The following is a 14,617-nucleotide window of genomic DNA, read 5'->3' on the forward strand; positions in this document are numbered from 1 at the left end:
GCGTTATAGGGTTAATCAAATTATATTTGGTAACACTGTACAATAAGGTTCTGTATTTGTTTACATAGTAAATGCTTTAGTTATCATGAACACAAATGAAGAATGAATAATACTTTTTTTAAAGCACGAATTCATCTTGGTTATTGTTAATTAATAAAAATGCAATTGTTCATTGTTAGTTCATAATGCATTAATTAATGTTAATGTATACAACTTTTAATTTAAAAATGAATTAGTGTATGTAGAAATGCTGTAAAAGTGCGGTAAAAGTATTGCTAATTGTTCGTTCATGTTAACTAAAGTAGTTAATAATGAAAACAACCTTACTGTAAAGTGTAACCATAATATTATTATTATATTAATATTAAAAACATTTTTTTTATTATAATGCTTTTATTTTAAAATACAAATATGATTTATTACAACCAATCTCAGAAACTCTTAAAAAAAGTTAAGTTACTTAAAAATAGTAATCCACTACAAATTACTAATTATTTATCTAAAATTGTAATGAGATTACTTTACTAATTACTTAATTAAAATGTAATCAATTTACTAATTACTTTAAAGTTACTTTCTTAAACACTTTTCCGCTCAACAAATTCAAAATAATATCCATATTTAATTACTAAAATGTAATTAGATTACATAAATGATTACTTTGTAATTGGATTACACTCAACACTGGTCACGGATATTTATCCTTATGTAGATTTCAAAATAGTGATGCTGGAAACATTGCCATAAAAGTTCAAGCAACATGAGGTTGAATAAATGATGAAAGATTTTCATTTTGGGGTGAACTGCAGTATTCCTTTTGTGTTTAAAGACACAAAAATATCTCTTGCTGACCTCTTTAATCTTAATGTTGTTCGTTTTTTGACAGCATTGTTAATCAATTTTAAAGGAACTCATCAATCGACAGAGTGACAAGCATTTTCTTTTTGAAAGCACAAAAGTTACAGGATTAAAATGAGTCTGAATGAGTTTGTATTCATCTCAATATAAAAGATGACACCAATTCTGGTAACTTTACAAATCGTGCAATAGAGTCACTATCTCCCAATTGCCCACTCCAAACAAATGATTAATATTTCATACAGTGCTTCGATAAACCCCAAATGCATTTTAATCCCGTGTGGAGTATAAACAGTAGTTTGAGTTATGAGAAAACAAAATTAAATGAGGTTTTTGTCATTTTTCTCATCTCTCACACAATGTTCTCACTTCATTTTTGACACCCTAAGGGTTTAATGAAAGCCTCCAGTTTTCGATTTTATATGGAATACATAATTATTTGAATTAATTCACTTCTTATTTTACCTTGTACTTATTACACTTTGGCAGTTGGCTGAGGCCGCTCTTTGGAGAAAGTTAAACTGCCCAGAGGAAGACAGCAGAGAGGAACCTATTAAAGTCCAGGTGGGGAACATTCCGAATTTAGGACATAGAGAAGAATTATTAAACTATATTATTCCTATTGACTTTTAATTGTCATGGATATCACGGGCCCAGGGCTTTTTAATTCTCACATTCTTGGGTTAATACATTCTCTGTTAATGTAATAAACTTCTGCATTCCAATAGCAAAAACTTGTTAAAAGATTTTAATACAAATAAAATAAATATAAATATTATATAATATAATATAGTTTTATAAATAATACTGTTCCATAAAGTATCAAGCTTAATTTTATCAATCTTGACTTGACTGAATCGTTGCAGTCCAAAAGCAAAAACATGTTAAATTATTAAAAGATATTACAACATCTTGTCTATAACGGGGCCAAATAGGGCATAATTCTATAAAATATCAATATGCTTTTATATAGTTTTATCCATTAATCACTAACAACTGTAAAAGTCATGGAAATGGCATGGGAAAGTCATGGAAAATCACTGGTCAAAAGGTGTAGGAACCTTTACATTTAGATAAAAGTGGGGTTGCAAGAGATTTATCACAAATATTTGTTCCATATTTAAAGCAATAATTCCCCCCAAAACAAAAATTCTCTCATGATTCACTTGCTCATAGACGCTCACATCACTCATAGAATTTTTCTCATGAAACACATAACAAGAAATTTAGCATAATGTACAAGCTCCAAAATCGACAAAAAAACTCCTTAAAGTCAATGTGAAATGCCGTTTGCAACCCATTTTACTTCCGTAATCTGACACATTTCCAAGTGAAACTAGATTTTCACTTAGAAAAATGAAGGAATTGATTGGATCGTGAAAAATAGGTGTCATAAACCAGAATGGAGTAAGGTTGGAGTGGTGGGGTTGAAAAGTAAGAGTGATTTGTGACATCATCCAAAAAGGAAGCAAGTTATTACATTTTCATGAATGATTACAAAGATAAACACTTTTTTCTTTTTCTTTAGAAAAACATGCACAGATGAATTAAGAAAATAAAGATGGTCAATTTAGATGTCATGCTGAACTAACCCCCCAAAATACATAAAGCACCACAAGTATCAGTTTTTCTCTTAGAGCCCAAACCAAGCCACAGCTACAGGAAAACAAACAAGTTTTGTTTTGTAGAAAGGGTAGCGGGTTCTTGCTTGTCTCGCTGGTTCCGGGTGGCACGGGCACAGGAATTATGGAGCTCTAGGTGAAGCCCTTGCTCGCTCGAGTCCAATGGAGATGATTAAAGTGGTACCGACGGGCATGGGCTCAATGCCACATGCACAAATGTGCCAGCCAACCAGCCAAGTTGCCCGCCACTGTGCTGTGCTTTATAACACCTGGAGCACTTTGAGTGCGGCCTCATGCATTTTTAATGGAGGTAATTGCAAAGGCTGTGTGAGTGTGAGACTATATGGCCGGCCGAAGACTTTTACTTCTCTTCTGTGTCACCTTTGGGCTGCGGCAATGAGAAAATCATATTTCTCAGTGAGCTGATGGCTTTACAGGATAAAGGGCTTTATCAGGATAGGGTTGGGGACCAAGAACCGGTTTTATAAAAAAAAAAAAACGTTTTGTTCCGTTGAAGTTTCTCGAACGTGTATTCTTCTGCCAATGCGGATGGAACAACATACTAACAAGCAGTACAATAACTACACCATTCTTCCAGCATCTTCCTCCATTGAAAGACATTAAAAAAATATACATAATGGGCATTTTAATGCCTAACGCTCGCTACACAATGCTGTCACAACAACAGACTGAAACTTTTTTGTGACTGATCAAACATTTGACATGTTTACAAAGCCTAAAGGTAAAAAAGCTTTTCCGAAGCACGCGCGTGTGTGTGCTTGTAAGAAGGATGGCAGGTTGATAACCGTGTGTGCCAAGGTGCCCATAGCGTAATGGGAACAGCCCCTGGCCAGCTCATTCCGAAAGCCACACTTGGTTACGCTTCTATGAGTCGGTATATCTCCAATAATAGGCCTGCTCAATGGTGGAAATTGATTCTTGTCTAAACTAAGGGGATGTGGACTGTGGCCAAGATAGAAGTATACACACACATAAACACACTGTTTTGCCTCTTCACTTTAACTCATTGAGGCTTATAGTCAGTAAAGTTTTGTATTGTGATAAAATAGCTGATAAAGCACAGTTGCTGCCAAAGTGTGCGTTGAATTCAAATTCAAAAATCTAGTTGGATTCATAACTGCAGTGTTGTGCTGCAAAGTTCAGCCATTTTGCTTCAAACGTCTGGACTTTTAAGGACTGTTAAACCTAAAATCTTTCACAAAGGGTTCATATTGTGAGGAATCAAATTGTCCATTAAAGTTTCAGAACTCAAAACTTCCCACCCAGTCCAAAAAGAGCATTTATTAAAACAAAGATGCAAAAACTCGTTCTGAACGTTTGCAACTTTGTGATGTCAGATTTAACTTCTAATTATTCAAATATGGCACATTTAATCACACCAAACACAATTGGTTGCCACATCATGGCAGTTGTGAATATGCAGCAGTGTGAATGAGATTTGAGAGCTACACTGCCCTCTAAAGTAAGACACAGTAGCTACATATTTTGTCAAAATTGAGTTAGGACTAAATTTGTGTCTGTTAGACTGTGATCTGTCCTGTAACAATTGGGATTAGCTTAACTATGTTCAGATTCAGAATAAGAATACAGAGTGAGATTATTATACAATCCAATTTGGACTTTGCGTTTAGAAGATATAGGTTGATAAGCGAAAAATGGGCCACTCCCAAATATTTTATTGGCTTGTTACTCTGAAGTGCATTGACGAATCAAAATCATTTTGATGGCTTTTTGTCAGGAGGGTCTATAGATGCTGTCTACCAAATTTTGTGTGAATCGGACAAACGATCTAGGAGGAGTTTGGAAAAGTATGTTTTTATTTTTTTTTTTAATTGGCAGAAGAAAAATTATAGATGGAAATGAAATCGGAGCTATACATTTTGTCTGGCTTGACTCAAGGCATCAGTGTTGGCGTAGTTGCTGCGGTTAGGATTTGTATGACGTAGTATGGAAAAGAGCTACGTAAAGATTGTCCCACAGAAGAAAGAACGTCATATAGGTCTGGAATGAATGAGAAAATTTTCATTTTTGGGTGAACTATTCATATGTTTCTGTTTATTATGGTTAAAATGCATGATGCCATACCTGACTGGAACATTATCCATGTCAGGATCTTTTGCCGTCACGATGCCAACAAGAGCACCAAATCTAGCGTCTTCTTGAACTTCCATGATGGTGCCAGTTGGAGGGAAGAAGATGGGGGGCTCATCCACATCCGAGACGCTGACCCTCACGATGGTCTGGTCTCGAAAGGACCCTAGATCCACAAAGCGAGGGTCCACGTGTTTGTTTACGGCCTCAACGACCACGTTATGTGTGTGTTTGCTTTCAAAGTCTAGAGGCTGAGAGAGAGAGAGACGTTATTAAAAGACTGCTGATTCAAGACTCCTCGCTGAAAAAATGGCTATTTTCAGGCAAATGCTACAACAATAACAGGCTTCATTATGCGCCTGTCAAATTTGTAAGCTTAGCCAAGGCACGGCAAGACATTAGCTCTGTTAAAAAACCTAGTGAGCTGCCTACGTAGGCAGCATTTTAAGGCATCATATGCTCACTCCCAATATAAAGGCTGTTGTAAAAGGCAGGCAACTTAATTATGCTGCCTCCTAGATTACTTTCATAAAGCACAGTGTGGACAAAGTGAGATACATTTTTATTATGAATATACTTACATTTAATTCAACACTGCTTGCACCACTAGTGCTCATTTTAAAGACACCGTATCAGGTTAAAAGTAGTTCAACTTTTAAAAATGTGGTATTTGTTTTTCTATGTAAATGCATCTATCTGTTTTTTTGCTTCTCGTGTGATAGCGTTGTATTTTTTAGACGATGTGTAAGGTTAAAAAAAAGGTCAACTTTTAAAACCACATTTTGAGACACCCACGTTCTATAATATTTGTTGCGCTGTATCTAGCGAGGACGTTACCTGTATAATTTTATATACAGGACAGGGGAGATGATTATATAAATAATTGATTTTTTAAGTAATTAATTGTAAAAAATTAACAGCCATTCTCTGTTGACCTCTCTCATCAACAAGTCATTTCCATCCGCAGAACTGCTGCTCACTGGATGTTTTTTGTTTTTGGCACCATTCGGAGTAAATTCTAGAGACTGTTGTGTGTGAAAATCCCAGGAGATCAGCAGTTACAGAAATACTCAAACCAGCTCATCTGGCACTAACAATCATGCCACGGTCCAAATCACTGAGATCACATTTTTCCCCATTCTGATGGTTGATGTGAACATGAACTGAAGCTCCTGACCCGTATATTTCCGTAACTGCTGTTCTCCTGGGATTTTCACACACAACAGTCTCTAGAATTTACTCCGAATGGTGCCAAAAACAAAAATCATCCAGTGAGCGGCAGTTCTGTGGATGGAAACGCCTTGTTGATGAGAGAGGTCAACAGAGAATGGCCAGACTGGTTCAAACTGACAAAGTCTACAGTAACTCAGATAACCACTCTGTAACCACATATTAGGCAGGTGGTTTGAATGTTGTGGCTGATCTGTGTATGTAGGTGTGTATGTGTATGTATATATATATATATAAATGAGCAAAAATACATTTAATATATAATATTTATTTAACAGCACTATTAATGTATATAGAATAAAAACATTTGCATAAATATATTTTATTAATAATATATATTTTACAACACTAATATATATATATATATATATATATATATATATATATATATATATATATATATATATATATATCAATCTCTCAAATTGCTATATAATATAGCAATTAATTGAAACATTTATTGTGTGAATGATGTTTCACCTATTAAACTAAATAACTTTGAAGTTTTTTTTTTAAAACAACACCATACACAATGCATGCAACACTGCGTGCATGACTCAGAGTGGCGATTGAGGTTATATGCCCATCAGTGCATGAAATGCCGCGGTCTTCCTTTACCTTTTTGATGGTGATGACGGCCTCTTGTGTGTCGCCATCCGTCGACACTCTGAAGAGCTCCCCTCCCTCCTCATCTTTGATCAAGTAACTCATATCTGTGTTCTCGCCCATGTCTGCATCTGTCGCTATGACCCGCCCGACCGGTGTCCCTACTGCCGCCCCTTCTGAGACCGAAAACTGATACATCTCTGTGAAACAGAGAGAATGAAGTCACTTTCATATGTCTTGTGCTTAATATACTGTAAATGTGTGCAAGCACATATGCCTTAATACAAAATTATTCACACATTTGTGATTAAAATACATCAGGTATATTATAATTCATAGTGCATCAATCTGAGATTTGCAAGTCTAGCAGTCTTCACTTGATTATACAGCAAATAAAAGCTTTTTTCTTAGCTCTTAAAAATGTTCTCTTTGTGCAAGGTTATAAACGGGCAAACACTTACTGTAAGTGTTGCTGTTTATTTGTGAAGTGCTGAATTGTCACCTAAAATCAATCATCAATATAAGTTTCTTATAGTTTTTCCATAACTTCATAAAAACTTGGAATTTACCTTGCTAATGATTGTTTATATATTTTCTAACCTATTTAACCTAATAATCTACATAATTAAACATTATTTTGTACAGAATGATCTTTTACTTTTAGACAATTTTTTAGACAAAGATTTAGATTAAGATTCTTTTTAGATTTTTTTCTGAAAACAAGATTTAATACCTTAATACCCATTCTGTTACTCAAGTATATATTTTTTCTTGTTTAACCCTTAAAATATTTGTCAAAATATTAACAACTACAGTCTTGACCAACACAAAATAGGTATCGTTTGAAAGTTTAGAAGCTCTACTTTGCAATGAATTCTAGCAGTTTGACCAAAACTGAACAATTGTTTTGAAATTTGCAGGCAAATCAGAAGTGTTCCATTTTTATAATTTATTAAATAAAAGTGCACTATAATAATGTAATCCACATGAGGCACAATGTTACATATGGCCACCAGGAGATGGTGCCATGCATATGACACAGATTCAATGATAACTCAAATGGCACAGAATGAAACTCATTCTCTGTAATCTCATTACTAAAATCAGGTCTGCATGCTATGCAAACCTTTAGTCATTGTTGTGTTAGCATGTGTAATTAGTTCTTATGTACAATGATTATGTTTTATTTGTTTGGAGAGGCTTTTGGACACAATGATAAATTATTTTTGTAATGCTATAACTGATTACACTTGATTGCTTTGTCATATCAACACAAAATCTTTCTCAGATACAGTTGACATGATTGAAAAAAAAAAAAAATTAAAAGCAGTTTTTCGGAGCCACATTATTTACACCCAGAGGTATACAGTATATTTTAAAATAAGAAAAAAAATTTTTTTAGCTAGCCAAATAAAAGAAGAGATCACTCTGCACTCAAATAATAATAATAATAATAATATACAGTGCATTCAGAAAGTATTCAGAACCCTTAATTTTTTTTCACATCAATCTTACAAACCAGATTTTTGATAACTTTACAAATTTATTAAAAAACTATCACAAATTGTATATCACATTGAAATATCACATTGACATAAGTATTCTGACCCTTAACTCAGTACTTAGTTGAAGCACCTTTGGCAGCGATTACAGCCTCAAGTCTTATTGGGTATGATGTGACAAGCTTTGCACACATGGATTTGGGGATTTTCTGCCATTCTTCTCTGCAGAACCTCTCAAGCTCTGTCAGGTTGGATGGGGACCGTCAGTGGACAGACATTTTCAGGTCTCTACAGAGATGTTTGATTGGGTTCAAGTCCAGGCTCTGGCTGGGCCACTCAAGGACATTCACAGAGTTGTCCCTAAGCCGCTCTTGTGTTGTCTTGGCTGTGTGCTTAAGGTCATTGTCCTGTTGGAAGGTGAACCTTTGGCCCAGTCTGAGGTCCTGAGCGCTCTGGACCAGGTTTTCATTAAGGATATCTCTATATTTTTCTGCATTCAGCTTTTCTTCAACCCTGACCAGTCCCTGAGTCCCTGGGTCTGAAAAACACCCCCACAGCATGATGCTACCACCACCGTGCATCATGTTTGGGATGGTACTGATGAGCGGTGCCTGGTTTCCTCCAGACATGGCGCTTGGATTTGAGGCCAGAATCTTGTTTCTCACAGTCTGAGAGTCCTTTAGGTGCTTTATGTGTCTTGCACTGAGGAGAGGCTTCTGTCTGACCACTCTGCCATAAAGCCCAGATCGGTGGAGTGTTGCAGTGATGGTTGTCCTTCTGCAAGTTTCTCCCATCTTCACACATGATCTCTGGAGCTCAACCAGAGTTGAGAACCCATCGGGTTCTTGGTCACCTCTCTTACCAAGGCCCTTCTCCCCCGATTGCTCAGTTTGGCTGGGCAGCCAGCTTTAGGAAGAGTCCTGGTTGTTCCAAACTTCTTCCATTTAAGAATTATGGAGGCCACTGTGCTCTTGGGAACCTTCAGTGCAGCCGAAAATGTGTTGTAGCCTTCCCCAGATCTGTGCCTCGACACAATCCTATCTCTGAGCTCTGCAGGCAGTTCCTTTGAACTCATGGCTTGGTTTTTGCTCTGATATGCATTTTCAGCTGTGAGACCTTATATAGACAAGTGTGTGCCTTTCCAGATCATGTCCAATCAACTGAATTTTCCACAGGTGGACTCCAATCAAAGTGCAGAAACATCTCACAGATGGTCCAGAGAAATGGGATGCACCTGAGCTAAATTTCAAGTGTCATAGCAAAGGATCTGAATACTTATGTCAATGTGATATTTCAGTTTTTTTTTTTTTTTTTTTTTTTTTTTTTACTAAATTTGCAAAGTTATAAAAAAATCTGGGTTTTGCTTTGTCATTATGGGGTATGGAGTGTAGATTTATGTGAAAATAATAATTTAAAGCATTTTAGCATAATGCTGCAGCATAACAAAAGTGAAAAAATGAAGGGGTCTGAATACTTTCTGAATGCACTATATATATATATATATATCCATCCTATTTTTACAATTTATGCATTTCAATTTCATAAAAAAAAATTCCATGTAAATTTAACAAAATAAAATTAATAAAACTTAAAATATTTTACATATATTTTCTAAAAGATTACTCAATTAAATTTGCGTAGATTTTAAAATAATTTTTGAGTGTATTTTTAAGATTTAAGATCACAAACTTCCATCAAATTGAACTGACTAATCTGTAACAAAAATTAAATGAATAAAATAAATATATTTAAGTTATTAGTTATTCATTTCATTTAGTTAAAGATTAATTAATTCAATTAGATGGAAGTTTGTTATGAAATTAAAATGTATAAATCTTAAAAAATAGGCTAAAATATTGTGTGTGAATGTTTTTTTTAAGTGATTTGAAATAAATATTTTGTGAAATGTGTTCATTTTTTATTTCAGTATTTTTGTGTACATCTTTTTGCTATCATTAAAGTTGAAGTGTGTAATTTGTTTGTTATTAAAAGACTTTCACCTATCCCATCATAATATCCAGAGACAATTGCTGTATAAGCAGGTTGATTTTCACAAAACATTCTACACTATCAAAACATTCCTCTGTTTGTTTAAGATGGGGGGAATATTTAGGAAACCTGTTTCCTAAATCTCTTAAACATCAAGTCTCATGTAGACACCAAGACGGTTTTGAAACACAGCAGCTTACATGTGCATAAATCCATCTAGAATGAGAACATAAAAAAGTGTACAAACAATACTGCATTTCCCAGAATTACATATTATTTTAACACAATGTCAAAGGTTGTTCTAATAGACTTGCTGGCCTTGTGTAATGGCAGCTCTGTAGTAATATAGGCAATATGCTGGAGTGCAGTATGTGTCATAACGGAGTATAAGGATTTCATTTAGACCCGTGACACAAAGAGCAGAGCTTAATAAATTAGATGCTGAAGAAAAACTGGCATAAATGAGGCTTTTGAATGGAATGAGAGAGGAAAATAGGAGAGAGAGTCATCGAGTTATGCTGAGAAAAAAAAGACATCAAGGAGCGCAAGTCTGAATCACAGTGAGACTCTGTGCTGTAATAAAGATAATGCTGCCTGCGTTCCCCTGTGAGGAAAAGGATTGAGAGAAAGAAACTACAGCAGAAAAGAGAAGGAAAAATAATATCTGAATGTGTTTCATAGTTTATAAAATGTTTTCCACACAGCTTAGGAATAGTTCACACAAAAATGAAAATTCTGAAATCATTTACTCTCACCCTCATGTCGTTCCAAACCCATATGATTTTCTTTATTCTGTGGAACACACTTTTTATATATATATATATCCTTGTGCGACCCTACGTCCTCATGCAAGAACTTGCTATGTGTATTTATGCCATCACAAGCTGTTTTTTATGCAAATGATTCAATTCATTATCAATTCATACATAACCTCTTTTATTTTGTAATTAATATAATTGTATGTAAAAAAAAATATGGATGAAGTTTAGAATCTTAGGAGTTTTAAGAACATTTTAAAATGTATTTAATGCAGTATTTTATGTCAACTCAATCTGGTTTCAGAAGTTATTTGAATATATTATGCATAACATTTCAAGAAATTAATTGACATATATTTGTTACAAATATTTTATTAGACAGGGAAAATAAAGTGAGCTGCTGCACAATATTTAAATATACGTGGACAGCAAAACGGTAGATTTTCAGCAAATAAAGACTTACATTTCAAACAAAGTTATTGTATGGCTTCAGATGTTTTGAATGTGCTTCTTTTTATATGGAGTGGCGGCTAACCACACAGCTTAAAAAAATGTCAGAATCGAACCCGATGCGTTTAGCTGTTTGTAACGCCTGATCAAAAAGCCTTTAGTGTTACCATGACAATAATATCATTGCTTAAAAAATCATCTTAAACCAGTTTGCTGATCTTAGCTGGTCACAACACTGATCTGGTTCAGCGATTCTCTGTTCTGAAGGGTCACAGACAGCAGGGAAATAACAATGCAAAAACAAAATTTATACCATAAAATTTTACAAAGTTAGGATAGGAAAATAAATAGGCTTATTAACTTTTAAAAGGGAAGAGAAAATGCTTTCCATATCTTTTGCTGTTGACATAAAAACCTTTCCAATTAAACTCCATTTTACCACCGTGACTTGGTAGAAACTAATCATGTTAGGCAGATGTCAACATACCCTTATTCTTGAAAAATCATGAACAAAATTACGCAAGAAAAATCAAATAAAATACGACCCAGACTACATTAAATGCTGGAAGATAAACATAGTTTGTGCTGACCACAATGTGTTTTGTGCAGTGAATTACATTCAGACAATCAGAAACAAAACACTCAAACTATATTGACATATTGTTATTGGGTCTGTGCACTTCAAGGGAATCAGCAACAGTACTGCAAAATGCAAACAGATACGTTTCCATTTGTCCGTTTCATTTGTATATTTCTAAGCAGCAGTTTGCTTGCACTCTGTGTACTCTCTTAGCTGAAACTAAAATTTAGTGCTTTATTAGTTTATTGTCAGAGCTGTTCAAATTATTCCACCGCAATAGTCGTTTTAAAGTGAGGCAAAAAATAAAACAAATTGGTGCTGTGCTGTTCCAGTGCTACAAAAGATCAATGCAACATTTACATATTTTGCCATCTGGAATTTACTGGAATATTTTTTTTTTTTTTTTTTCAAGGCAATTTTAACAAATAATTTAATAATTACAAGATTTTATTATTTAATTTTGTTTATCAAGGTCGCCTCTTTATTGCTGTATAAGTAGAACAGACAGCACTCTTTTTTAATGGTCTGATATGTGCATAACTTGACTTTTTTTTTTTTTGTACAAGGGAAGAGACTATTGCGCTATACATTCAAACAGAGTTGAGAATACAAATTTCACTTATTGGCAGCTGAAGGCATTATTTAAATATTAGTCCAAATATTTAATGAATAAAACCAGGGTTCCCACTCTTTTCAAGGCACAATTTTCCAGGACATTTTATGAGCCCAACAAGTGTAATATTTAAGCAAAAACGCAGGTGTCCATTTAAATCATGTTTTTATTTTGGCGTTTCCGTGTGTTTTTGACGGTAGTTTCTCACCTCCAGATAAGCAGTTTTGCTACATGGCCCAGTGTGATTATTAATCCCCATAAAGTTGTGATTCAGTTTAATAAATGCATAGTCTGCATGTGCTGCACACTTCAGAGTGCTCTCTGTCTCTGTAATCTCACACACACACACACAAGAGTGCACATGATGATCATGATGAGGTGTTTTCAATGTATGAATTTTGAAAGCATGCGTCACTTGCAGATTATATATTTATTTAATTAAATCACAGACTTTTGCAGTTTAATTATCACACTAGGACATATCGCTATTTTAATTTGATTAATTGTACATTAAAACATTCATTTTTTTGTCCAAATATGTCATATTCCATGACATTCTACGTTTATATCTAATGACATTTTTATGAAATTTTTATCTGCATGTGGTAACTGCGGTATAAGCAGGCTCCGATCAAAATCTTCAAAAGTCAAACAGTTATACTATACTAAAATATTTTCCAGGACATTCGCTTAGGCACCCTGAAAATGCATGGGACTTTACAACTGACAAGTATTACAATTCTGAATTCATAGTCAAATAAAATAGTTTAAGGGTATTTTTATGGTGTTTGTTGTATTTTTTGGCACCTGACATTTGTGGTCATAAGTTATACAGGTTTGGAATGACATGATGGTGAGTAAATGATGACAGAGTATTCCTATCTCATAGAATAATGTTACTATACCTAAAGTTTTCCTAAATGATTTTTAAGTGGCTTGTTGTACTTATCGCGTTGTGGCATGGAGGAGGGCGGGGCCATGCCGTGATGATGCACGCCCGGTCCCTAATCAGGCTAATCAAGCCGACGAGAGGGATAAAGGTGGCCGGAGGCGGCAGTTCGGCAGAGAGAGAGCTACAAGCAGCTGCCCTGTATGCGTTTGTGTTGTATGTCTTTTGCTTTAAGTTAATCATTAAATTATTATTTATATTGTCAAGCCGGTTTTCGCCTCCTCCTTTGCCTTTTACCCCGTTACATTGGTGCCGAAACCTGGGAAGGAGGAGGGATGCACCATAGTAGAGTCCTCGCCACTGCCATCCACCCCAAAAGAGCAGCCACAGCCATCCACCGGAGGACTGAGGAGCTCAACCGCCTGAAAGCAGAGGAACAACCGCCGACTGCGAGGGGAGGAGAGGCTCCCTACCGACCGCCTGCAGCGGTCGGACCACTGTCAGGTATGGAGGAGACCACTACCGGCCGCTAAAATGTGGGTGGGTCAAAGATAAGACCACCATCCGCGAGTGGGGAGGGGCTCACTGCCGACCGCCTGGAGCGGGAGAGCCGCTGCCAGGGGTGGAGGAGACCCCTACCATCCGCCAAAACGCAGCGGGGCGTTCCGTCTGCAAGGGGCCGGAGGACTGCCTCCGATCCACCCGTGGAGGAGTGGCTGTCATCCACTAGAGGGTGGAGGAGTGACCGAGGACCAGGCTACGGCGTATCAGAGAACCGGCGAGTAAGTGTTTTTTTTTCTCTCTCTCCTCTCCCTCTCCCGCTCCGTGTTGGCCTTTCCCTCTCTTTTTTTTTATTGTTTTTCCCTCCCCTTGTCTCCCTCCCAGGTCCAAGAAGGCGGGGACGACCTGCCGGTGGGATGTACATCATGCCGAGGACTCCCCGGCCTGAAACAAAGGAGGGAGGAGTGTGGCAAGGAGGAGGGCGGGGCCGGGTCGTGATGACACACGCCCGGCCCCTAATCAGGCTAATCAAGCTGACGAGAGGGATAAAGGTGGCCGGAGGTGGCAGTTCGGCAGAGAGAGAGAGCTACAGGCAGCTGCCCTGTATGCGTTTGTGTTGTATGTCTTTTGATTTAAGTTAATCATTAAATAATTATTTATACTGTCAAGCCAGTTCTCGCCTCCTCCTTTGCCTTTTACCCTGTTACACGCATCAGTTTCCTGGTGAATTGAACACTAGATGCGCTACAACAACAACAAATAAAATGGCAGATTATCAGTTCATAAACACATAATTTTTGCCCTGTTCCTCACACAATACTATCTTATGACATCTACACACTTTTACTATAGACTTATTTTAACATTTGCATTACATAACCAACTACATTTACAAGCTTGTTCAAGT

At 36.1% G+C, this 14,617-nt stretch overlaps 1 protein-coding gene across 1 annotated transcript in view; it reads right to left on the reverse strand.

The window, feature by feature from the left end:
* LOC127446005 (cadherin-22-like) overlaps positions 1 to 14,617 on the reverse strand; it is a 146,148-nt gene that overhangs the window by 80,459 nt on the left and 51,072 nt on the right. The window contains exons 5-6 of the mRNA XM_051706592.1: positions 6,441 to 6,628; positions 4,587 to 4,843 (exon numbers count right to left, since the gene is read on the reverse strand). Coding sequence (XP_051562552.1) covers positions 4,587 to 4,843; positions 6,441 to 6,628 — 445 coding nt within the window. The remainder of the gene's footprint in view (positions 1 to 4,586; positions 4,844 to 6,440; positions 6,629 to 14,617) is intronic.

This window comes from Myxocyprinus asiaticus, chromosome 9, assembly GCF_019703515.2.
Source record: "Myxocyprinus asiaticus isolate MX2 ecotype Aquarium Trade chromosome 9, UBuf_Myxa_2, whole genome shotgun sequence".
Lineage (NCBI taxonomy): Eukaryota > Metazoa > Chordata > Actinopteri > Cypriniformes > Catostomidae > Myxocyprinus > Myxocyprinus asiaticus.